Source organism: Halichoeres trimaculatus, unplaced genomic scaffold, assembly GCF_033239565.1.
Source record: "Halichoeres trimaculatus isolate MK-OKI-2021-1 unplaced genomic scaffold, fHalTri1.1 fHalTri1_scaffold_14, whole genome shotgun sequence".
NCBI classification, from domain to species: domain Eukaryota; kingdom Metazoa; phylum Chordata; class Actinopteri; order Labriformes; family Labridae; genus Halichoeres; species Halichoeres trimaculatus.
The window spans coordinates 28640107-28665075 of NW_027437192.1; the positions used below are offsets into that span (position 1 = coordinate 28640107).

Here is a 24969-nt window from a genome sequence, read left to right on the forward strand (position 1 = left end):
TCATTTGAGTTTTGATTCCACATCATCATCCTTTATTAAAAAATGTAAAAAAAAAAATAAATAAAAAAAATAAATAAATTCAGGACAAAATGAGCACAAAAATGTTCTTCTGTGTTTTCTTACTTTAACCCCTTACTGCCTGAATTGATTAACGATTATATAAAAAAGATTTTTTTTATGTGTTTTTGAATAACAGTTGTTAAATGAAGTGGAGATTTTAAATTTGAGTATAGTACACACAGTAGTTATAACTAAGTTATATTGTATACATAAACATGAGCAGTTCATACCCTGACCAATACAATCTTTGTTTTGTGTATAATATGAATCAATAGGTAATAATGAGATACAAAGGTCATTTCAGCTGCATCAAGACCTGACGGGGTATGTCGCAAATTTGCGACAACAAGCACCAAAGGGATAATAACTATAGACAGTTACAATACGTTTGACTGCTGAGGTTAAAAGTTCAGAAAGTTCGATTTTAATTTGAGCATACCTTTAGGTACCATAGGTGTTTTTGACATTCGAAGTTGAAGGTGAGGGGGTTAAATGTGGAGAGATCCATCTTATTAAAAGGATCATCAGCTGTTGATTACACCTGATCCTACTTATGACCAGACTAGCAGCTTGAGATAGAACAAGTTGTAGCAAAATGTTAATTTCACAATGATTGTAATAATGTGACAGAGTTTTGTGCACAACAGGCGCTTTCTTCATCCCTTACGCTTTGGTCCTGCTTCATGATTGCTTGTGAGGAACATTCCAGCACACTGAGCATCTTCATCTATCGTCCAGATGAACCATATTCACCTCTCTTTTTTTGTTCTCCTCACTCTCTGTCTTTCTCCTTTCCTCCTCCTTCATGCTAATCAGAAGGGACTTCTATTCTTACCCTTACTACCCGTAAGTTACTCCTCTCTCCATCCCTCACCCTGAAACCCTGACGCCACATCCCCCCTTGCTTGCCCATTGTAGTCTCAGGATTTTAGAGTGGAATCAGCATTTCTCTCTGCACCTCATAGTAGAGACCCCTTTCTACCGTCCTCTTTGTCCTTCTCCTTTCACCTCCATCACAACCCCACACATTCCTGACACTCTTTTGCTATCACCAAATCGCACTCTCCCCTTGTCCAGTTTCAATCTTGTAGCACTTATATTTCCCTCTCGGTCCAATTTCTCATTTCCTCCCCACCTTCCTTCCCTTTCTTCCTTATCTTTTTGTCTGCCTTTCTCTTATTCTGCTCCGTTTCTGCTGTCCTCTATTATCACCCCTCTCTCCTGTCCTCTCTCTGTCCTCCCTCCTCTCTGCATCTCTACAGCAGGAAGAAGGTGGCCATAAACAAGGCAGCCATGTCCTACAGGCAGGAGAAGAGTCGGAAGCTGAGCTCGTTGGACTGCAGTATGACAGAGCAGAGCACTCTCCAGCAGGATGAGAGGATGGCCCACTCCTTCATGGATGCCCACGGCTGCAACGCTCGAAGTAAGACAGCGAGGAACATATGGGTTCTCTCTCGAGAGCGTCTATAGAGATGAGGCTCCCTCCTTCCTGACCTTCAGCCATGTTTACTTGCAAGCTTGTATCCAATCTGTTCTGCCAGACCATAAGGTGTTCTCAACAGAGAAATCTCCTGCAAGTCTCTTGTCTGTTTGAATATTCTGCGGTGCCAGTCAGCCCTCACATCTCAGCAGAAACGCTGATTTTCCTTGAGCTGCCCCCTAGACTTTTCCAGCAGAGTTTACATGAATAAAAAAAAAAAGAACAGAGTCTGCGTTGCACCGTGCAGTAAGTCAGCAGTAAACAAGTTGTGTTCACGTCTCCAGATGAGCAGCGCAGCTCCGTCAACGAGTCCAGCAGCTTACTGGGAGGCTCGCCCCACCGCCACTGTCGAAGGAAGAGCTCGCCGTATCACACGGGTCAGCTGCACCCTGCTGTGAGGGTGGCAGACCTCCTCCAGCACATCAACCAGATGAAGACGGCCGAGGGGTACGGCTTCAAGCAGGAGTATGAGGTAAGAAGGAGAGGGAGGCAGAAAGAAACACCAGAGATGGAGTGAACCCAGAGTGAAGTAGAGACACCACATGCATTTACAGGCTGACTGTATTATGATGCATCAAAAAGTGTCTCACTAGACTATTAAACCTATGAGCATGTTGATCATTGTGGGATTTAGACATTTTGAAAAACTTTGATTTAATGTGGTTACTTCCACAATCTTTCTTCTTGGTTTTTTCACCACAGTCATAGAGTTTCTTGATTTTGGGTCTGTGCCACCTTAATAAGTCTAATTTGTTAATTCATTTTTTAAATTCTTTATTTTTCAGTTCTGAAAGGCAGACATCAGGACAAAAACGTAGAAAGGTGATAGAGTTACCTTTGCAATTCAGTCTTTCTTTTCTTATTCAAGTATAGAGGGATTATCAGTCTACGTCATCATAAAGATGCAAACGCATCTCAACCGCAGAGGCAGCACTCAGCTCCATTCATTCAGATGAATTAGCGTTCATTAAACACTAAATTCAACCTGTTAGAAGCATCAAAATGTACAGTTTTTCTGTGGACAGCTGTCAAAAACAATACTACACAATAGAGGCAACTTCTGTCAAGTTTCGACCGTTACAGCACAACCGGTGTTTCGGAGTTAATAGCGACCATTCTAACTGGTGACTTTCAGCCGATGGTAGCCATGATTAATGGCTGAGAGTCACACGTTAACAGGGTCACACTTTACACTGTTACACCAGCGACGTCTGCGTGTGTGTAATTAAATGTGTATTCTTTATCCAACCTAAGTTAACCAAGTTTGACTGCAAACAAGCAATATTAACTGCTGATACTCAAAATACAGATTTGACTTTACTTTAATGAAAAAAGTTGGTTTTTGGGGCCAAGGTTCTGACTAAACACAGACTCAATATGAACAGTAAATAATGAGTAAACCTATAAATTATGATTAACACAAACTGATTTTATGAGCAAAGTAAAATTAGAGAATATTATGAAACAATGTGTACATCCTGGTCTGTTAGGTTTCTCCTGTAAAAATGTCTGCCCACCTAATATCTGTCCACTTGCTGATCTCTTCTGTCCACTCACTGCTATTTCACAAACCTGGGAGCATTTTGACGTCTGTCAAAGTGATGACATTAAGTTTAAAAATGTGTTTTTTGGTGGTTAGATCCTCCACATCAGTTGACAAACCATTATACTCCACAGTGCTTCTGCACCCAAGTTGCACGCGCATCACGGTTGTTGATAAACAAATAATCCCTCTATAAGGAACTCAGTTTAACATGGGGGAGACAACGTGTGTAGAACCAACCAAGTATGCAGCATGAAATAGTCTTGAGAGGGAGAAAATTACGACAAAACCACAATCACATAAAAGCTAGTTAAGGTTATATAGGTCCACAAATTCCCTAGATTGTCACCTCCACAAAATCTGTCTGAGTGGACTTGGCATATTTAACCTAGTCACTCCACAGCTTAGCAAAAACATTTTTTTGTAGACGTAAACATAGAGTAAATCTTTCCATGGCATAAATATCATTTACAATTTTAATCCAGTCCTGCATTGTGGGGGCTTTGGGAAGCAACCACCGTCTAGGAACAGATATTATTACATGCAGAGGTTAATATGCAAAAAGGTATTTATCTCTATTTTTATTTGGGAGATTAACATTTCTTAAAAACAAAGTAGAAAACTGTAGAGGAATGTTTATTTTGATAATGGATTTTAATGTTGTAATAAGTCTAATTTAAATCTAAGTGCCACATTTTGAAAGCTGTGAAACTGTACCTCAACAAAAACAGAAGGCCAAGCATTCCACTGCTCAAACAAAGCTCTGCAAATTTATTTACATCAAGTAAATTCTAGCATCAAACCTCGACTCAATGCAGAAAGTACATTCTGATCAATGCAAAATAATTTTTGTTGAAGCTTTGTGCCTTAGTGCGACAAATTCATGGACAAACACTGGAATTTAGGGGCGCCTGTGTAGCCTACACTGCAAAAAACTGAAATCTAATCAAGTGTTTTTACCTCATTTTCAAGAGGAAAAGTCTATTTAGACTTTATATTAGCCACATTCAATAGAAAAATGTCTAAGTTGAAGTTATTTAAAGACCAAAAATTGGTCTGAATTGCTTGAAACAAATCAAATAAAAATATGTTAATGCTTAAGAGAGAAGTTTCTTAACCCATTGGCACTTTTTTTTTTACTTGTTACGAACAATTAACACCTATTTTTTTTCTAACATCTTGAAATAAGATAAGTTTTCCGAATTTGTCAGTTAAGACAAAACACTTGCTTAGATTTCATTTTTTGCAGTGTAGCCCTCAAAGTGTAGGTTGCACACCTCATGATGCTTGCCCTTAAGCAGGCAGCTGGAAACAAACCTGCGACACATTTCTTGCATGCCTTTCACCCCATGTTCATGCTCCTTCCATCGTCCTGTTCCTTCTAAGAAAATTCACCGGAAAAGTCCAAAAAATGTCATTTTTCAAGGTATAAAAGACAATAATCACACTTGCTTTGCATAAAAAGCAAAAAGAAAAAAACACTAATGAGGGAAAAAATGTATTAAGACATTATTCTTGTTTCAAGAAACTAATTTAGTACATTTTTTGTACCCCATTGGCAAGTTTTTGTACTCTACTGGGAATTCAGCCTGCATTTTTGTCCTTTAATGATTTGGAATAAGACTTTTCTCAGGTAAATATGGCTGATATTAACAATAATAAGAAGATTTTTTACTAAAAATAAGACATAGCTACTGGTTTGGACTGCAGTTTCTGCAGTGTGCATGTTAAAAAACAAAGTTTCAACCTGCAGGTTCAGTAGAAAAGTGGTTTACTTTGAGTGGCTGCACAGAGCCCTGAGGTGCATTCTGTACTGTATGTGTCACTTCAAACTGAGCTCATTTTGAATGGAGAGAGTGGGCTGCTGCAGAAGAAAAGGAAAAAAAAGAAAAGAGAGACTATCCTCCCAAGAAGAAAACAACAGCATCAGCTTTTTCAGCAGGCACTACAAAACATCATATGTTTACCTTTGCATGACCTGCAACGAGTTTGGGACTGAGGTTGTTGTCTGTCAGGGGTAAAGCTGAATGTCAGGTGATATTTTTCTTGGGGAGTGTCAGAGTTTCTCATGAAAAACAAAAACACAAGTTTCTAAGATTCAACTCTCTCTATCAAAATCATAGTCTGTGTTACATGTGGATGTTATTGAGGTAGTATGTTGCAGATGTGTTTACTCTGAAAAGCTAGTTTGGCTTCCTCATCTATGTGTGGATCAAATAGGGACATGGAACAAATCTCAGAGGTCCTGTGGTCTATATTTTGAACACAGTGGTCTTATATTCTGAATAGTCATATGCTTTTTGAAATAATATCTAGGACAATAAACCAAACCTGTCGGGAAATATAAAATACAGAATTTCTTCAGTCACATTATAGCCTTAGTGTAAAGCTACTAGTGTCTAAAACTAGTGTAATGCTGCAGTATAGGTCAAAAAAATCCATCTCTCCAGTCATTCCAGATGGGCTGTGGTCAAGCTTTAAAAAATTAATACACGTTGTAGAAATATTTCTCACGTCTGTTGTGGTGATTTGAAGATATCAATTGACTGCCTTGTATTTAAGTTCTTAGTATTCTGAAAAAAAAAAAAAAATCTTCAGTTATAGGAGATTAAATATGAGGTTTGACGTTATGTTTAAAGGTGATTGACAGCTTCGGCTCTTGTGTATTTTTTGGGGGGATTGTAAAAAATGTCGGGGGGGGAGAGCCAAGAAGAGATTAGACTCTTGAATGAAAAAAATAATAATTATTTGTGTCACCTACTCTCTCAGATTTTCCCAGAATCCCTCACAGTCTCTACTCTGGCTGCTACCAATAGCTGCGCCTGTAACAGGTTTATCTTGGCTTCAAAACCGTACAATGGTAAATGATGGAGCCACACTGTCCACTCTATATACAGTCTATGATTAGCACCCACATGTGCAAGTGTAATAGGCTACAAGGCTAATGCTAATGATTTAGCTTTAGCAATTAGCTTCAGCTTAGGCAATAACAAAAAATGCTTATTTTTTGAGTTGGTGTTGGTGGTTTCCATTGTTTTTTTTGGCTAGCCTCATGTGGACGCTAAGTGTACTGCATTTTTAGCACTTTCTCCTAGACTTCACTTTAGACCAGAGCTACAAATGTTTTAACAAAATAAAGAAAACCTAATAGGGAATACTTTCCAGGGCTCATTCGTGTGAATTTGTAGCTAACTAGATTTTAAAATCCAACTCCAAGTGCTGGACCTGAGTGATGCTGCACCTGCTGAATGGCAGCCAGGTCCCTACATCTGAGGAAAAGCCTGAAAGCAGAAGAGTGGAGGCTGTTATAGCACCACATGAGCTCACCAAGACATGTTCAAAGATCTGTTTCAGGATCAGGTTCAAAGAACGCCTGAGTGGCACCAAAACGTAGCATCAAGACAGGCACTAAGCCAAACCTTTGGGGTTACATTAACACTGTGCTCCCTTTAATAACTGAACCAAGCCTTCTCTGGCTGCTGGAGACGCGGGACTAAAATCACCAGTCACATATTTTTAAGTGGAGTTAGTGTGCAGAGCATTCTCTGCAAACTACAGTCTCATCTTAAAAAGGCTTCAGTGGAGAATTGTATATGCATGAGGAGGCAGTAAAATGTTTCACTTCATCTGCATAATAGAGATAATGCAGACGCACTGAACTACCTGATGCTCTGTGGACTCATTATGCCCTCTGAAGTTACTCTTTCCTTTCATACACAGCCCTCCACATCAACTGAGCAGTGATAGGGCTTCTTTTCTCACGTCTACCTGCAGTAAGCCCGATGCACTTTTTCGTTTCATTAAGATCCCAGAGGGGCCAACAAATTTCCCCCCGTCCAAAATCAATATGTGGGTCGCTTTTTCACTCCTCAGTCTGGCTCTCCTTCGCCTGGAGAACTAAACAAGATGAAGGAGATCTGTGTGCACGCTGCTGTCAGACTTCATAACCCTTATTTCCCACAGGGTCATGCTGCTGCCATTGATCAGACATGTTGCAAGGCATTGTGGGGTGGCGGGGATTGTGAATGAGCCAGGCACACAATGTGGCGAGGGTACTGTATGTGTTGTGCTTGCTAACCAACATGTGGAATCAGGAGCTGGAAATGGAAGTGGGGACTGAGAGCATGTCACTGTCCATGATTGATTCAGGCCACCCATGGGAACACAGGTGTCATTTTGTTGTCACCTTGAACTGTAGCAAGCTTTTAGAGCCATGACTGATACGTGAGATTTATAAGCTAGTAGCTTTACTTTGAGACTATGAGACATTTTGGTTGTGCCAATTGTTAAACTTCTTAATTTTCTCACAGGTTTTAACTGGACAGGGTGTAAAAAGAAATCCTTTCTGGTGTGAAGACTCATTAATGTTGAAAAGGATTGGGCAGAAGTTGTTAATGTAAAAAAAAGAAGGTTGAAACTGAATTTCTTGTTGCCAAATCACAATTGATTGAATCTGATATAATCCCACAAAATGATTCACCTGAAGCAGATTATCTTGTTCTTGATAATAACACTTGTATTTCTGGAAATTAAGGTAACTGCTTTGGGGAATGGAGCCCATTGTCTGAAAAGAAAGATGTAACGCCACAAATTAAGGGTCCCATATTCTGCTCCTTTTCTGCAGTGTAATATGGATCATTGGTGTCTTCATGAAATGGTAGTAACATGTTTTGGTCCAAAAAGCCAATAAATCAAGCACAACAGCATTGTTTCCAGGCTCTCATAGCCCCTCTGTTCAGAACGCTCTGATTTAGTGGGCGTGGCCTTCATATGTAAATGAGCCTCAGCTGATACCGCCCCGCTCTTCAGCGTCACTGAGAGCGGCGCTATGAGCTCCGAGTGCACAATGTTTAGAAAACAGCGAAGCTCGTTTACTGTAGGGTAGGCTACAACAACAATCAAACCGCAGCTAAAGTTAGCATCCTGAAGCTAACACAGAGACAGGGGGGACACTGAGGAAAAGCTCTTACATCTGCTCCACAGCACACAGCATTTAAAGTACTCACATTTCCAGGGTCCGAGGTTTGTTTGTGGATGGTTGGTAATGCGCCTGGATTCAGGACCAGTCTATTCACTAGCCCTCTGTTGTACTGTCCAAAGTTGGAAAAGCAGTAGGCAGTGAAGTGACTAGCACACACATGCACAGTTTTTCTGAGTGTAGCTGGCCCATTTCCTTGATAAATGAACTCTAGCCACTTAGACTTGTCTTCTTCCGAGATGGGAAACTTGTGCATGATGGAACTATGTGGCTGTTTACAGCCAAAAAACAGAGCAGTGATGGCTCTTCAACTTTGGCATTTAGGGGAGTAGGCGGAGGAGGGGGTTCGGGGTTTCTGCTCCGGTGGACCAATCGGGTCCGACTTGCTCCTGATTGGTCAAAAAAGGGAATCTCTGACGTCCGCAAATCCCCAAAATCCAAACAGCTCATTTTAGGTCAGGATTTCACATTGACAGGCACTTCTAAGTACAGGTTTTGTCATTAAATATCACATTTTGTGGGCTGGGAGGAAAGCCAAAGACCCACAAATTTCACTAAAAGACTTAATAAAGTGATTTTTGCATAACACAGGACCTCTAAAGAAGAAGTATTCTTCTTTCACACATTTTAAACATGGATGTAAGGTGACAATGCTGGATGTTCGGACTAAATGTGTGCAGTTTTTCAAACCCCTACATATTCATATGTTGAAGAACTCCCTGAATCTGTCTGTAAACTGATCAGAACACTCAGTTCTGAAAATAGCACCAGATCTTCACAAGATCTTAACGAGACTCGCATGAGAATGAGATGCTCGGAATCAGCATGAGACATCTTGTGTAGCTTTTATACTTTCTAACATTCTGCTTCTACTTGAGTAGAAAAAAGTTACCAACTGCATTCACAACATTTGTTTTTTTTTTTTTTTTGCCAGTTCCTCTTCTCTGCTGAGTTGGGCCAAAATTCCACGCCAGGAATTTTTTTTCACACAGTTATCATAGTTATCTCTGTGTGATGAATCATATAAAAGCCAGCTTTTTTTTCTACTTCAGGCACTAGTGGAAGTTAAAATTTTTGGGGGTGCACTATGTGGAAAATTTCTGCTTGAAAAGGATGGCTTGAGAGGGAAAGACTGCAAAAATGACATAATTTAGGAAGAAGTCACACGAACCCCACAGACACGTCAAGCCTAAACCAAACTTAACGAGGTCATCACATGAAGATTTCTTTGTGTATGACACCTTGGAGACGCCAGATTCTGCCAATTGCTATGACCCCTGCCTCCAGTCCGCTGGCCAATCAGAGCGAAGGGGGTTTAATGAGCTGAAGCCTTAAAGAGAAAGCAGCAAAAATAGGCAGAAGCTGATTTTTTTTTTATTATTATTTTTTTACACCAGCGTTATTTATTTATTTATTTATTAATAAATTAATTTATTTATTTGTGCTGGACATTATATTATGCTACTATGAAGGAATCATAGGGACAAAAGAAATGCACAATACCCCCTCTTTAAAATGTTTTCCGTTTAAACAGATTAGTCAACATACAGACTGATATTCTCCCATGTGGATAAAATTCACAAAATATTTATACTTAGTCATCAATTAGACCACAAAACTTTCAAATGAATGAATGGATTTAAAACTTTGCCATTTCCCCCCCCCTTTTTTTAAATGAAATTGAGTAACAGATTCTTTAAGGGCGGGGCCATCATCTGCCCTCAATGGCAATTGCCGGGCCAATAGGCAAACAGTATGATGTTGGAGTCTTTACTTTATTGACCTGCCCAATCTAATTCCTTCCTTTACAAATTCCTCCCCGACCCGCTTCATTTTCACCCCCATCAATGTCATGTATTTTTTCACAGATGCTCCATTTGTTCTGTATTCTGGGGTCTTCGCTGCTGTTCTCCCTGCTTTGGCTTTTAATGTATGCATATGAAAAAGTGGGGAGGTGTGCTCTCCCCGCTTCAGGCTTTGGCATGCCATGTAGGTACATGGAGGGGCAGGGGGCTTCAAGAACAGAATAAACTTATTACATGCAAATAATGTATTCCCTTTGAACACCAGCAGCTCTGGCTGAACAGTTATTTTGTGAAAAACTACATCCTGGTTTATGAACTCATTCTGAGGCATTAAATTAAGTAAAGCTCCGTGTAGGTGAAAATAAAGTTGTTAAGACTCTAAAAGTTTGGGTTCTGGTGCTCTACCAACAGGATTAGATAAAGCATTACCTGTGCAGGATCCAGCAGCAGAATGTAATCCCCTGATCAGCTTGCTTTGTGTGGCCCTGCTGGGGTCTCAGGTGGTTCTAATTTGGTGGCCCACAGGGGATTGGTGTGCTGCAGATGAGAGACAGCATGCCTTAGTTTGAGAGTCAGGCTGTGCCCGCTATTACAGCAAGGAGATCAGACTTTGATTTAAAATTCATCAGAATCTGACAGGACTTGAGCCTGACCCATCCAGGCTCATATTTGTTTATTTTCTCCTCCTGCTCTCCCGTTTCTTCTAGTATTGATTTATATTCAATGACTCATCCTGCTGCACCAGCAGATTTACTAGACGGGTGTCATAAACAGCTGTCACAAATTTAGCAGTTTAACACTGAGGTATTATAGAGCATGGGCTCCTTCAATCAGCAGGACTCACACTGTGACAAGAATGAGAATGACTGTAGTAGGGGGGCGGCCTCCTCCTTCTCAAGGCCACAGCCATCTCTCAGCGCCGGGTGTCATCTCTCAGCCTCAGTCTCTGCCTGCTATGTTGTGGCAGATGTCTGCTGATGACTTGGCAAGCCACAATAATAGTAAAGTTACTCAGACAACCTCAGGGCAACACTTGCATTTGCAGAGTTGTTTCTTTGTGAGTTTCAAGTTGCATCAAAGACGCTTCCCCTGTTTGATTTTTATCACTTCTTCTCTCCGCAGAGTTTCTTTGATGGCTGGGACGTCACCAAAAAGAAGGACAAGACCAAAGGAAGGCACGACAGCTTGCTCAGCCGTGAGTACTTTAAGGTTACGAGAAACAAACACGGATGCCGTTAGTTCTTGGCTCTGTGTCAGTAGGTTTTTACTTTTACTGTACGGGTTACAGCACACCTTAAGGTTAACGGCTTTCATACATATGCCGTTAAGTTGATTACCGTTTAACAACACTACAGCCGTCTGCCAAGGCCACCCAATAACTGCCTATATTCCCAGCTGAGTGGTTGTTAGCTCTATAAAAAAGAACACCTTGTGTTATGGTGTAATTGACGTTGATTAATAAAAAAATAACTGTTTTATAGAGGCTTTAACGGGGTTTAATAAGGCCGCTCAGAGTGTTGCCTTTACGCCTCAGAATGTAAAGTCCAAACAGAGCTCTTATAACTAATCAGGTCTGCTGGAGGAGACGGTGAAGGTTGGGGCTGCACGTCAGCTCATTTCAAAAGGCCGTCCTTACTTTACTTTATCTCCGCAGTCATTCATTGCATAGGGCATGAGAAAATATATGTACATCATACAAAGAAAAATAACTACTGGTAGTTAAAACTTGACGCATCAAATGAGCTTATTTTTGAATAATTTACGATTTAATACTTTTTTTTCAAAATGGGTTTTGGAAAAAAATTGTCACATTTAGGATAAATTGAATGTGTTTGATAAAAAAAGTAAAAAAAAAAAAAAAAAAAAAGAAAAATCATGTGATGCATATTTAAATACCACAGATATTAACATATCCTGTATTCTGTTCAATGGCCAGTTTTATTATTATTATTATTATTATTATTATTGTAATTTTCTCTGTATTTAGTTTAGCAGGGATCCAACAAAACAAAAAACATCGAAATAGTTGCAGAGACAATAATTACACAATCCATCATTCCAAACCCAAACTGATCAAATGTTTTCACATGTTTAAAAAAAATTGCAGGTTTTTTCTTTAAGTTACTCACATTCAAGCACTTTGAATATGTAATTTGAGAATTAGCCAACATACTGGGAGCAGAAAGACTAAATCTTGGAGTTTTTAAGTTAATCTACTTTGAGATCTGGTTAAATAGCTTGAGGTGTTAGGAGGCAAGAAACTGGCCAAGTGAGGAGGGAGTTTAGCTACACTGCAAAAAAACTGAAATCATATCAAGTGTTTTTGTCTTATTGTAAGTTAAAATTGTCTTATTGTAAGTTAAAATTGTCTTATTGTAAGTTAAAATTGTCTTATTACACTGGGTATGAGCCACATTCAACTAATCAGTACAGAAAAATGTCTTTTATCGAGATGTTTAAAGACAAAAATGAGGTACCCCTGAATTGTAAAAAAAAGTTTAAAAAAATCAGCCAATTGAAGAATAAAATTGTGCAGGAAAATTAACTTAAAAATGGAATAATATCTTAAAACAAGTAACTTTCTCTTGTTCCATTGTGTCTTTAATTAACTTGAAACAAGACATTTTTCTGAACTGCTCCGGTGAACGTGGCTCATATTGAGTCTAGAAAGACATTTTCTACTTAAAACAAGACAAAAACACTTGATAAGATTTCATTTTTTGCAGTGTATAAATTCCCTATAAATACACCAACATTATGCTGCTCTAAAAGATAAGTCAACAAGCCCAGAGTTTGTTATCAGTCCCTTTGTTTCTTGCACAGGAACAATAGCATGCATATAAAGTGTGTATCCATAGTCCAGAACTGGAAGTATGTTAGTTTGCACAGTCATTTTCCTGTATATCTGTGAAGCAGGACTTACTCTATAAAGGCTTTCCAATGAAGTTTGAGATGTGCAACCTAGAAAAGATTTTGATCCAGCCAAAATTCCAAGTACTCTATCTGTTGGACTACAGTGAATGAGTGCACCAATTCATGTGAAAGAGGTAGCATCATTATCGGGTTTAGACCAATGAGTTATTTAGAAAAGGTCAATAAGCCTAACCATCATCCAGCTTTCTAGTCACACTCTCAAATGCATGTTTGATGGCAAATTTTGACAAGTGCTACGTCTTAAGCAACCAAACTTGATTGAAGGTATCGGATAGTCTCTCCTTTATTTGTTCCACTTTACCCTAACCACAGTGTCTTTTTTTGTTGAATTTGATCAACATAGAAAGTACGAAACGTCTGACCACACCACTTGACAGATAAATTGTGTTTTCTCACAGAGGTAACGAATATAGGCATTTAATTACTTAACCCAAATACAGGCAATCCCACTTTTAACAGGCGGATGAAAAACAACCTGTCTTATATTAGGGTCATTACGGTACAATTAGAAAGCTTCTCTCATAGATTTTAAATGTACCAGTTTATTGCTGCAGTTAGCAGTTTGAGAATGATTTCTTGTTTAGATTATATATCATTGTTAACAACAATTTGTCAATGTTCCTTTACATAAAAAATAAAAATAAAAATAAAATCAAAGTTCTTGATCATTATTTGGCTTTAAAGTGACTCTGTAGACGGAGATATCCAGTCTAAAACAGCTTACGTCCATGGTCCATGGACCTGGATAATATCCCTCTCGACATTTGTTAATCCATTTCACAATCTACTTTTAAATGATCCTGGATGTATTGGTGTTAATAGGTTTTGTTATTGCATATTGAACCCTGAAGGTGTCTGTATTCATTCCAGATGATCGCCATCGAGTCAAGCTCCACTCTCTACTTGCTGACCCGAGCTCTGATTATGTTAATGCCAACTACATCGACGTGAGTCTCCTCTTCTCTTATCTCTTCTTTCCACTCCTCCATCTCTGTCTTAGCTGATCCCTCTGCTCCCTCTTAGCCTGCACAAGTCTTCTTTTATTGTTGCAGTTGACCCAGTGCTCGATCATCTCCACCTTCTGTGTGAGGTTATGTCCACCTCTCTTACTCAGAGCCATCTGTCGTTTAGAATCTCATAACACAGCATTTTATCCATGTGTGCTGCTACATGCAGGGCTTTGAGATGAGATTTTATTGCAGCAACCCTGAAGATCCTACAAGAGCCCATAAGCTCAGAGCACCCGGCCACATGACTCACCCAAATGCTTTCATAAGGCGACATCTCGCTGCAATTGGACCCAATAAAACATGGCTGATCCTTTCATCTACCTTCAGATATTTTGATCTCACCTACAGTTCTGCTCGAGTGAGTGTCTCAGAGAGTCTCTCCAGTCCCTGCAGCAGTATGCACTCCTGCCAGATCCAATCTCAGCAGCTTTGCATCAATTGGACCAACACTTTCACATTTTCCTCCAGTACAGGCCGGAGGTCTGGGCTCAGCCGCTCACTCACGGTGGAAGGGTCACTTGAGGGTGACAGAGAAATACTCCTATCAGTCTTGACTCAATTTTTGCACCACCCTGCTGAAGCCCTCATTGCGAGGTATGACGCACGTTCATATGTCCCCTGAATGCTCAATGACATCCTCTGTTTCTCTGTTTTCTAAACAAGAGGAGATGTAGAGTAGAAAGAGGATCTGGACTGGAGCCTGACTCAGCGTATGTGGGTGGTGCTTGTTAAAGCAGAACCTCAAAGCTCACAAGGCTCAGCAGGGCCACTTTATCCCCTTTAGTGCTCCATGAGGGCTCCATTAGTACCAACGCTCCAAAGACCTTTATGTCATTAACTGTGCCGTCTGCAGAGCTGCCTTCATGTCACGCAGAGACCTCTGTCTCACAACAGAGCAGCAGAATGATTCCAAATGATTCATGAAAGGCGCCAAGGTGAGGAGAAATGGAACAGCTATTTTTAAAGGTTACACTGAAAGGTCCTCTCCTCTTTTTTATGCAGATTTGAATTAGCTTCTTCAGCTTGTGAGCCATGATAATTTTTTTTTCTTTTTGGGTCCTTTTGTTGCAGTCTGCTTTCAAATAAAAGTAGGGATCCTTCAAATATTTACAATTTGCGGTTTCTTTACAACCTGTGTCAGGTGGCCTTGCTCTGTTTCTCAAGACAGGATCTCTCCCTCACACTCAGCCCATGTCTCAAAAAGTGAAGTAAGAACAAGGAGAAACAGTTTATATGGCAAAGTAGAAATTCTGAAGAGCTTAGTTTTTTTTTTTTTTGGTGGGCAAAAGATCATTTATCATTTATCTTTGTCTTTGTGTCTAAGAAGGAGAGGGAGGACAATCACTTTTTTACCCTTTGTCACAATACCAGATTTTTACTCCCCCCAAAATTTCAGATACAAACATTATCAAGGGTGGATTGACTCATCACTTCATACATTTATACTACAACAAACTTAAGCCTTATTTCCACCAAGCAGTCTGGGTTAGATCAGTACATTTTGGTACAGGTTAACTCAGTCAAGCCTGCTCCCATTTGCGTTTCCGAAGCCAACTGTGCTGGCGTGTAAGCCCGATGCCGATAGCTGCATCAGGTACTTAGTAGCATGACGCCTTGGCAGTGTGACACAGTGTACCCTGCTAATAAATCCAAAAAAAGATGTAAAACATGACACAGTAAACAAAGAGCAACAATGGAAGACATGCAGCATTATGTCCTCTTTGTGATTGGCATGTGACTCTTTGATACAAAGAACAATCAAGGTTATTTGGGGTTTGTCTTCCCATAAAATGCATGCCATGCCGAGACGATCTGAACTGAACCAACTGGTGGAGACAGGGCTTTATATGTCATCATCTATTTAATCTATAATCTTTCATCTGCACCATGTGTCCCATTACTAAAACTTTCATTGTAAATCATTTTCTGCATGTTGAGTAACATGTCCCAAACACACAAAATACAAAAAGCTCCAGAACTGGCAAAGAAAACTGTTTCTGCAGTCTCTTCTGCTATGATCTGCGGTGCAAGAGAAACCACAGTCTGTAAAAGCAAAGTGACTAACTAGATACTGAATCTTCTTCTCCTCCTGCTGCTGCTTCTCCTTTGTCCCTGCGTTTCATAACTGGTGGAGGCTAGTGTAAAGAATTACTACTACCCCATACTGTGAGCCAATAAGTTCCAGTTAGTTTTGGTATCACCAATTTGTCGCTGTCCATTGGGAAAAAAAAAAAAAAATGGATCTCCAAGTTTTCTTTTCAAATATTTTTCTTATACTAACTTCTAATTGAACACAAAATACCATGATTTGACATATGCAAGACCAAAAAATGTATGGAGTCACCCAAAGAATCATTCATATTTCAGACTTAGGTGTATGATTGTAAGATGGACATTTGTGTTTTAATAATGAACTTGAGAAAGTTATCACAAACCTTGAGTCTCCTGGTTTGTGTTTCATTGAGAACGTTATAGAATTCAACACAGCACATTACCCTTATCAACACTTTTTTCTTGAGATTTCACCCTGAAATAATGATAATCAAAAAACCAGTAGTCTGTCACTGTGTGAGCCTGTCTGTCTCGGCTCAAGGCAATCACAGCACTTCTGTCTGACAACGATGCTGCGTTTTCCTCAAAAACTGATACATGACAGAACAAATCAGACATCAGATTTCCTTTGAGGAGAGACAACAGGTGTTATAGATGTTATATTTAGCTAATGTAATAAAATGTCTTTCCATTGGTCATTTACATCCCCAACACTGATGGTGGCTGGGGGAGACTCTGTGGACACTCACTAAACTGTAGAAAGTCAAATCTGTTAGAAGTGGAGATGCATGTTTTTTATTGGACAGTGACAAAATGCTAATTTTTTGAGCAACAACAGTTTTTTTTTTTTTAAGAAAAGGCTATCACTGTCAGTAATAGTATTGCAGAGGGAACAAGAACCCCATTTTGTATGGGTGGGCCTCAAACACCAAGGTCTGCCCATAGCTCCGCCCCTGCCAGGCCTCCAAAAGGCTGACCAATCAGAGTGAAAGGGGGTTTGTGTAACAGGGAGCCTTAAAGAGACAGCAGCTAAAATTAAATGTTTCAGACAGAAGCGAAAAAAAATTTTGGTCTGGAAAGTCCTGTTGAGCTACAACAGAATGACACTACAAAAAAATAAAAAGCACATAAACCCTTCACAAAGTTATAAATATGAAAATACAAAAGGATTTTAATCAAACTGGATGCTAGCTCTTTTGCCAGTTAGATGTACAATTTTCAAAGAGTTAGCATCTACTTTCTGCAACTTTTTCTGACTTTTCATATTGAATATTTGTGCAGTAAGGGATTATTGTCAACATTTTGGTGAGCTTACTTTGGTTTGACCTCCAAATTCAGAGCTGTGGATCATGAGGATGGACTACTAGCTTATGTATAACCTGCCTGATCTTCAGAGAGTCTGATCTGACTGTTCAGTAGTGACCAGGTTTCCAGATTACAGCACTGAAGTCGCTAGGTATAATTTCTGAATTGTCACTTGCACAGGAACATGGGGATTAAAGGCTTCTGAATGTTATTCTTTCCACAGGTCTTCAAGGCAAGCTGCTCTCTAACCATTTCATTACCGCCTTTTCCTGGTCTTTAATCACAATAACTAGCTCTTGTTTCCCTCCCTGCTTTCCTTCTTTCTCTTTCTCTGTTTTCCGTACCCCCGTTTCAACCTTTTGGCATCTCTTAGATTCGGATAAACAGGGAAGTAAGTACCTTGCTTCTCTTCTCTTTCCATCTCTGATTCTTTTCCATGCTGCTCCTCCTTGCTGTCCCTGCCAGTCCTCCATGGCTTCCCACCAGCAGCTGATCTTCCTTCCCTTCCCTCGCTTTGAGCTGCTGAGCCTGTCTGCCTTTAGCCATCACTTTTCCCCTGAGTTAATTTCTTGTTCTCAAACTTAGTGCAGCAGTCTCTCTGTCCTCTTTCATCCATAGCCAGATACTCTCCCGGAGTTCTTGCTTAACATCAGACCGTCCTGTGAAAGGCTGGTGGTACAGCTCACGCAGAGGAGTGTAGACAAGGGCAGGTCAAGCAACTTTGTTGAAAGCCAGATTTTACTAAAAACATGATGGAAAAGCATGATGCGTTCAAGAGCAGCAATTCAAGAGATGCAGTAAAACTCTTTGACCTTCCTCGTGAATCTGCTGGACATTTGGACTTGGTATTAATTTCCAGCCCCCTTATTTGCATATATTAGTGTTTGCTAGCTAGCCAGTACGATGGTTAACTTAAGTCAGCATTCAAAGCCAGTTGTGATAGGGCAGATTGTAACCTTTAAAGTAGTCAATGAAAGTGCTAGCTGCTTTTGAAGTCATGATTATCGTTGTTGTCTAATTAGCTTGTTGGAAAGAAAAGTTAGCTTGTTAGCTGATGTCGCTACCAGATGGAGTTGTGGACTTTGGAAGCTTACAGTAAGTTATTTCTGGTTTATACATTCTTATTCCAAGTTAGAAAGTTTTTTTTAAGTGTGAATGTGAGTGATGAATCAGCTGCCAACATGCTAACTGCTAGTGTAGATTGCTACTACTTTCTTCATGTTTTGGTGAGCTAAATAGTTAGCTCTGAATTTGTGAACTGAAGGTTCATTATGAGCAGTTTTAAGGAGATTGTTAATTTTGTAACACTTTCAATGTGCAAGTTGAAAGAGTGTTAGCTTAGAAAGCTGGCTAACAGCCATGTGAGTACTGGCTATTAGGAAAATACCAGTTAGCATGTAGGCTAATTTCAGTCTCTGCGTTTAAGTTAGCTGGTTAAAAAGCCTGGAAGGGGGGTTATAAATAGTCTTTTCTTCTGGTTAGCATATGATTAACTGTTAAAACAGCTAATAGCAAGCTTCATTGTAAACACATATTATTTTCAGCTGGACCAAATAACAGCTAACGTTTAGTTCAAGTGAGTTTAAGGCTAATGCCCAATAGCTGCTCTCTTTCTGTGGGCTTCCTTACCCTCACAGTCTTTATGGACTTATGTTGAGCTGGTTGGACCTGGTGAAGTTTGTAGCTGACCACAAATTAGTTTTGTTTTTCATTTTGGGGAATTATTAGCATAACCTTTTTGACAAATGACAAAGTTTTTACAACTTTCTCAGGTTGCAAATCTGTTAGCCTTTACCGACATCAGTGCTCTCTACATGTTTTCCTCCTTTTTTCCTTTTGTTCCTATTTACAGCCAGGTCCTAGTCGAAATAATGAGAACATACTCTTTTCTACTATAATACTTCAATGTTTCTACAAAAGTTTGGCACATTTTTTTTATTGGTACAACCCACATACTCTGCTCTGCTGCTCATCCCACAAAATGCATGTTCCTTACAAATGTGGTGATATTTAAAACAGAAATAAACAGGCTGTCAAAAAGTATAAGATTTAGTGCCAAGTAGCATTGTTTAAACAAAGAGTTAACCTACCAAACACATATTTTCTAACTTTTGTGCTAAGTTTATGTGGATTTCTATTGCTTCAGTAGGAGTTTCTACAAGTTGTTGGATTTCTTTGCAAGATTTGTCTTCATACACTAGTAGAAAAGAGACCAAAGTGTCAAAAAGAGTTTGCACTTTATTAAAATAATCATTACACGCTAAATTTATCCGTCCTAAAACTACTTCCACTCCTTTTTTTAAGAGATGCAGCACACTTAACCTCAGTCAACGAGGAAGAAGAAGATAGTGAGAGTGCTTGAGGGTGGAAATTATACGATCAATATTCACATGTTTAAACAAGTGAGAAAATATTGTAAATAGAAGTCTTAATTTAGGAAAACAACGTGCTCCATCAAAGATATCAAGTGGCTGAAAGCATTTTTGGAAAGGGTTTCGCTTGTAGTGTTCAGTAAGTGGTCCTCCTACTCACATAACTCCAGAGCAAATGAAGTCTTGAAATATATATTTTGCCTGCAAAGATCTGCAGCTTTCAGAGTGAAAAAAGGAGCAGCAACTTCTTTTGTCTTTCAATCTGTCGCCACTTTAAAGGAATTGTCATTTCATGCTTTAACCTGAGCTCGGGTTAAATGCTTCACTTTAATAACGCCTGTCTGACTCACTGTCAGTGCTTTTGACTTGCAGGCAGTCAGACTTTTACATTTTTCAGTCCCTCAGTTGGACAGAAATCTCCAGGTGTTGCTCAAACCCTGATGTCATTTAAAGGAGGGAGACTCAGAGCGGCCTTTAGTACGCTGTGGTCGTCTCAGGGAGGATGGCTTCTATTAGCATTAAAAGTTTCATCAGGACTTCTTAAAGTGAATCTGAGAAGCATATTCAATTTGTGCACTGATTTTCATTTACTTGCACGCACCAAGGTCAGATTCTCACGAGCTTGTCGCAGGTTGTAGCCAGACTGAGCCAAATTCGTCAAAGCGAAACAAATTGAAAGTTGTTTTTCTCTCGTTTCGAGGGCATTGATAAACTTTTCACGTTTTCCGAAACGACTCTGCATGTTCTGTTTTTCTTTCCCAATACATTGTGAATTCTCATTGCTTCATGTCTTTTCTGCTCGCCTGCTGCTGGAAAATGTGGTTGCCAAGGTGACAGACAGGAAACTGGTCGGCCCAGAAAGCGAAGCAATGGAGGCTCATGGGAATGAGGGTCGCTGCACTATTTCATAGCGATGGCCATCCATCTCAACTCCCCTCTGTGGCATGACAGTTATGCAATGTAATTTGTGTGCCTGCCTGGCTGAATAGTGGGTACATCAGTGTGTGTGTGTGTGTGTGTGTGTGTGTGTGTGAAGGGGAGGGTCGGTGTGTGTACAGTATTGTGCAAATGTTTACGTTACACGACAGTAGGAATCGTTTTACCTGTGAGTGATGAGAGACAGCACTAATCTTTAGTGTGTGTATCCATCATGCTTTGCTGCTCTGCTGCTTTGCATTCAGCGCTCAGGGTTAGCATGGTGGAGGGCCTGCACAGTGCTAACAGCCCCCTGACTGTGCACACTGTATCATAACAGCGCTGAAGCCAGACTGGGCAGACTGACACAGCCTGATCAGTCAGTGTCACTCAGGTAGAATTACTCCCCGAGCTGGAGATCCCTCACTTGTCAATCTGCCTTTGATCAGCAGCCTTGGCTGCATGCAAAGCACCGCACGCCGGCTCCGCCTTTGAAATGCAGCTCCCCTCACTCTGCATGTAATGGCCTGGCTCGGAGACAGACAGAGAGAAACTTGAGTTAATGCCATTTCTCTGTGCATTATCATTCCAAGTGCCATCTTCCAACCCAAACTCAGAGCCTAAGAAGTGCACAGAATCCAGCCTGTCAAACATGCTAATGATTTTTTTTTATACCCGAGCGTCATCAGCCGCCTATAGCACGGCGCTGATTAGTTTTCGCGACCACAGAAATATCTTCAGTCAAAGCAGAGCCGAAATTTAGCAGAGCGGCGACATCAAAACTGGCTCTGAAATGAATAAGAGATGACTGGAGGCTGAAAATGGAGAAAGAGAATGGATGGGAGGGGTGAAATGAGAGTTAGAGGTCCCTGAGTCTCACTTCATCACCGACTTGTGTAATTATTAACTTTCTCTTTCTTTTTTTCTCTCCTCTATCTTCGCCTCGCAGGGTTACCAGCGATCAAATCACTTCATCGCCACTCAAGGTGAGTAGAAAATACCCGGCGGCGGCGGTGTTTAACTGCCAATATTTGTGTTTGTGTGTTTGTTTGTAGCACTCTTTACTCAGCAGCTCAGCTGACAATATGAAAATAAGCCCTGAATTATTAATGTGTCAACAACAAAGAGTCTGCGCTCACATCTGGAGCTCAACTGTAAAGCTCCTCTTTCCTCCGTGTGTGAGAAACTCTCTCAGAACAATCGACTGTACGTGTCAGTCACTCTACACCGTGACGCTGCTGACTGTCGCCCTCTCTGAAGCTCTGCGCTCGTGTCTCTCCTCCTTGCCATCTGCATGTGTGGTGCAGCATCGCCTTGATGTTGGTTTGATACACTATATAGGCTGCGTTCCCTGAGCGGCACACTCATACTCCGAGAGATGGAGAGACAGAAAGAAGGAGAGAAAGAGTGCAAGACGTTCACTTTATTCTCTCCGGCTCTGATCCTATTTATTCAGTGAATATGTTTTTTTTCTCACTTCGTAATCCCCCTCTGATTTCTTCCCATCCCTCGCTTTGGTCTCAGTTCTCCCGCTTCACAGACGTAACCTACGAAAATCTCTCCCTCTATCTTTTTTTCTTTCTCTTCCTTTCTTCCTTTCTGTCACTGTTCCACATTTTGCTCACAAAGTCTTCCTTCATGTGCTGGCTCAGGCAGCGATGGAAAGGTGCCAAAATCAGTGACTCCAGTGGGACTACATGGTGAAATTTTACTCCAAGTCTGACTAAATTTACAGACTCAAAACACATCAAACTGTAAAAGTTTCTTTGATTCCAGCACAGAAGATTACAGCAGATCTACATTCATGAAGCCTTCCTGTGCTTTAAAAATATTTGATTTTTTTTTTTTGTCAGTTAGATAAAAATAACACACCGACATCTTTTATCCCTACACGTTACAGTTCACTTTCCTGGTTGTATCTGAGCTTTTTGACAGTATGAGTTTGCATCGGTTTTGTACAGACTCCCAAATGACATCACTCATGTTTTGTAATCTCTTTTTGCTCATTCATGACAGCAACAGGTGATCTGTAAATGGACTACACTTTTAATAATAATGAGGAATTTCACAGAAACCCAAAAGACAGAGTAGTTATAATGTCAGCAGGGAGGTTTGGCTCAAAGTTTTTAAGTTGTGAAAACTTACATGTTTCCACTGCACACAAATAAGTTTTGTGCGATCACAAGGAAGTTTCCAGAGCTCGTGAGAAAGCTTTTAAAAATCACAAGATTTCACATGCTCATAAAATAGTTTATCTTGCGCACAAGAAAAGCTCCCATGCTCATGAAAAACTCTGATACTCTGATCACCAGAAAGGTACTGTGTTAACGAGTATTCTGGGCTCATAAAATAAGTTTTCGTGCTGGTGAAAAAAAAAGGGACCTTACTTACAAGAAAGTTTTCCGTATTCAAGAGAAAGTTTCCATAACTCATCCAAAAATTTTCTGCGCTCACCCCAAAACAAATGTGCTGCGCACAAGAAAATTTCCCATGCTCACGAACCCCCCCCCCCAAAAAACAACTTAGATTACCAGAAAGGTACTGTGTTAACGAGTATTCTGGGTTAATGTAACAAGTTTTCGTGCAGGTGAAAAAAAAAGGAACCTTACGAGCAAAAAAGTTTGCCGTATTAAAGAGAAAGTTTCCATAACTAAATCAAAAAACTTTTTGTGCTTACCCCAAAACAAATGTGCTGCTCCCAAGAAAATTTCCCATGCTCACAAAAAACAAAACAAAAACAAACTTAGATTACCAGAAAGGTACTGTGTTAACGAGCTTTCTGGGCTTATGAAATAGGTTTTCGTGCCAGTGAGAAAAAATTTACCTTACTTACAAGACAGTTTTCCAAATTCAAGAGAAAGTTTCCGTAACTCATCCAAAAGTTTTCCACGGTCACCCCAAAACAAGTTTCCCGTGCTCATGAAAAAAAAATTCCTTGCTCACCAGAAAGTTGTTGTGTTTCAGAGGCCACAAGAAAGTTTTTGGTGCTCATAGAATATATTTCCTTGCATACAATAAAGTTTCTCATGCTCCCAAAGAAAGAAAAAATACTTTCTCACCAGAAAGTTACTGTGCTAGGAAGTTTCCCATACTCATGAGAAAAGTTTTAGTGATAGCTGTTTTTTTTTCTTTTTAAATGCCTTGCTTACAAGAAAGTGACTGTGTTCATGAGTTTATGTGCTTTTATCCTGCATACCAGAAAGTTTCCCAGGCTCACCAGAAAGTTTTTGGTGCTCACCTAAAAAGACTTGCTGCACACGAGAAAATTTCTCACAAAAAAAAAAATAAATAAATAAATAATATATATATATATATATATATATATATATATATATATATATATATATATATATATATATATATATATATATATATATATATATATATATATATATATATATATATTATTTATATATATATATATATATATATATAATATAATATAATATAACAAATAGATATATACCTAGCCCACCATAAAGTAACTATGTTTATCTGAGAGCTTTCTATTCTCACAAGAAAGTTTCTGGGTCCATAAGATAGCCTACTGAGTTCTGCGGCTGAAACCAACTCGTGACTGACTGCCTGTCTTTGCCAATCTAAATAAATCTAAACAACACAGGAGTTAGTTGTGTACTGTCCTCAGTGTCATAAGGACTCTACGGCTTTGATTGCACCTCATAATTAATTCTATTAGGGGTGGGTAAAAGTATTGATTAATCGTTGCATCGCAATATTTCCTTGTCCAATTCAATATCGATTCAGCAAATCCTCTGAATTGATTCACCTCCTGGCCGGTGGGTGGAGCTGTGCCTGTTATTCGTGTTGTATGGATGAGGGCCTCACTAGACCAAACAACAACAAAGCGGCAGCCAATGCCAGCAGCAGATGCAGCTACAAACCAGCTCTTTCAGCTTTAAAGTCTGGCGTTTGAGTTTTTTTATTGCGCCAAAACTTGAGGTGACAAACCGTTATATTCACAGGGGCATGAAAATCGAAGCATTTAAATGAAATCCCCTAAGAAAGATTTTGAAGACTTGCAGTTTGTTTCGGTGCACGGGATACTCATGTTTTGATCATATTATCACTTTCTTTTATGAACAATCAGCCAGCATCACTGTTAGAGGTGGATATGAACAAAATGCAAAGGAAATAGATTTCATGTCATAGAAGAAGTTTGTTATACATGATTCTGGGTGCGTCTCAAAGCAATAAACTTCCTTCCTTCCCTCCTCCACTTGCGTCGTTCACTTGCATCTTAGTCCCTCCCATAGGAGATGATGGAGAGACACGAGGAAACGAAGAGAGGAGAGAGGATGGAGGAGATTTGTTTTTAGAGCAATGGGACATCCTCTCCTTCGGTGTCACATGAAACCAGCTTTATGATCAGTTTCTGAATGATCCTCTGTGCCTGTTTTCAGCTCGTCTTTTCTCTCATTAAACTCTACTGCTTTTGTGAAGTTTCATGTAGAGAAGTCTTAGCTGCTGCAGCATCCAATCAGAGAGTGATATACC

At 39.8% G+C, this 24969-nt stretch overlaps 1 protein-coding gene across 6 annotated transcripts in view; it reads left to right on the top strand.

Moving 5' to 3' along the window:
- Positions 1–24969, top strand: part of LOC141803549 (receptor-type tyrosine-protein phosphatase U-like) — a 348868-nt gene that overhangs the window by 276826 nt on the left and 47073 nt on the right. The window contains exons 15-21 of one of the 6 annotated variants that reach the window (XM_074687657.1): positions 877–906; positions 1323–1483; positions 1825–2012; positions 10989–11061; positions 13671–13747; positions 17541–17558; positions 21404–21440. In XM_074687657.1, coding sequence (XP_074543758.1) covers positions 877–906; positions 1323–1483; positions 1825–2012; positions 10989–11061; positions 13671–13747; positions 17541–17558; positions 21404–21440 — 584 coding nt within the window. The remainder of the gene's footprint in view (positions 1–876; positions 907–1322; positions 1484–1824; positions 2013–10988; positions 11062–13670; positions 13748–17540; positions 17559–21403; positions 21441–24969) is intronic. The other 5 variants (XM_074687658.1, XM_074687659.1, XM_074687660.1 and 2 more) reach the window with 5 other exon arrangements.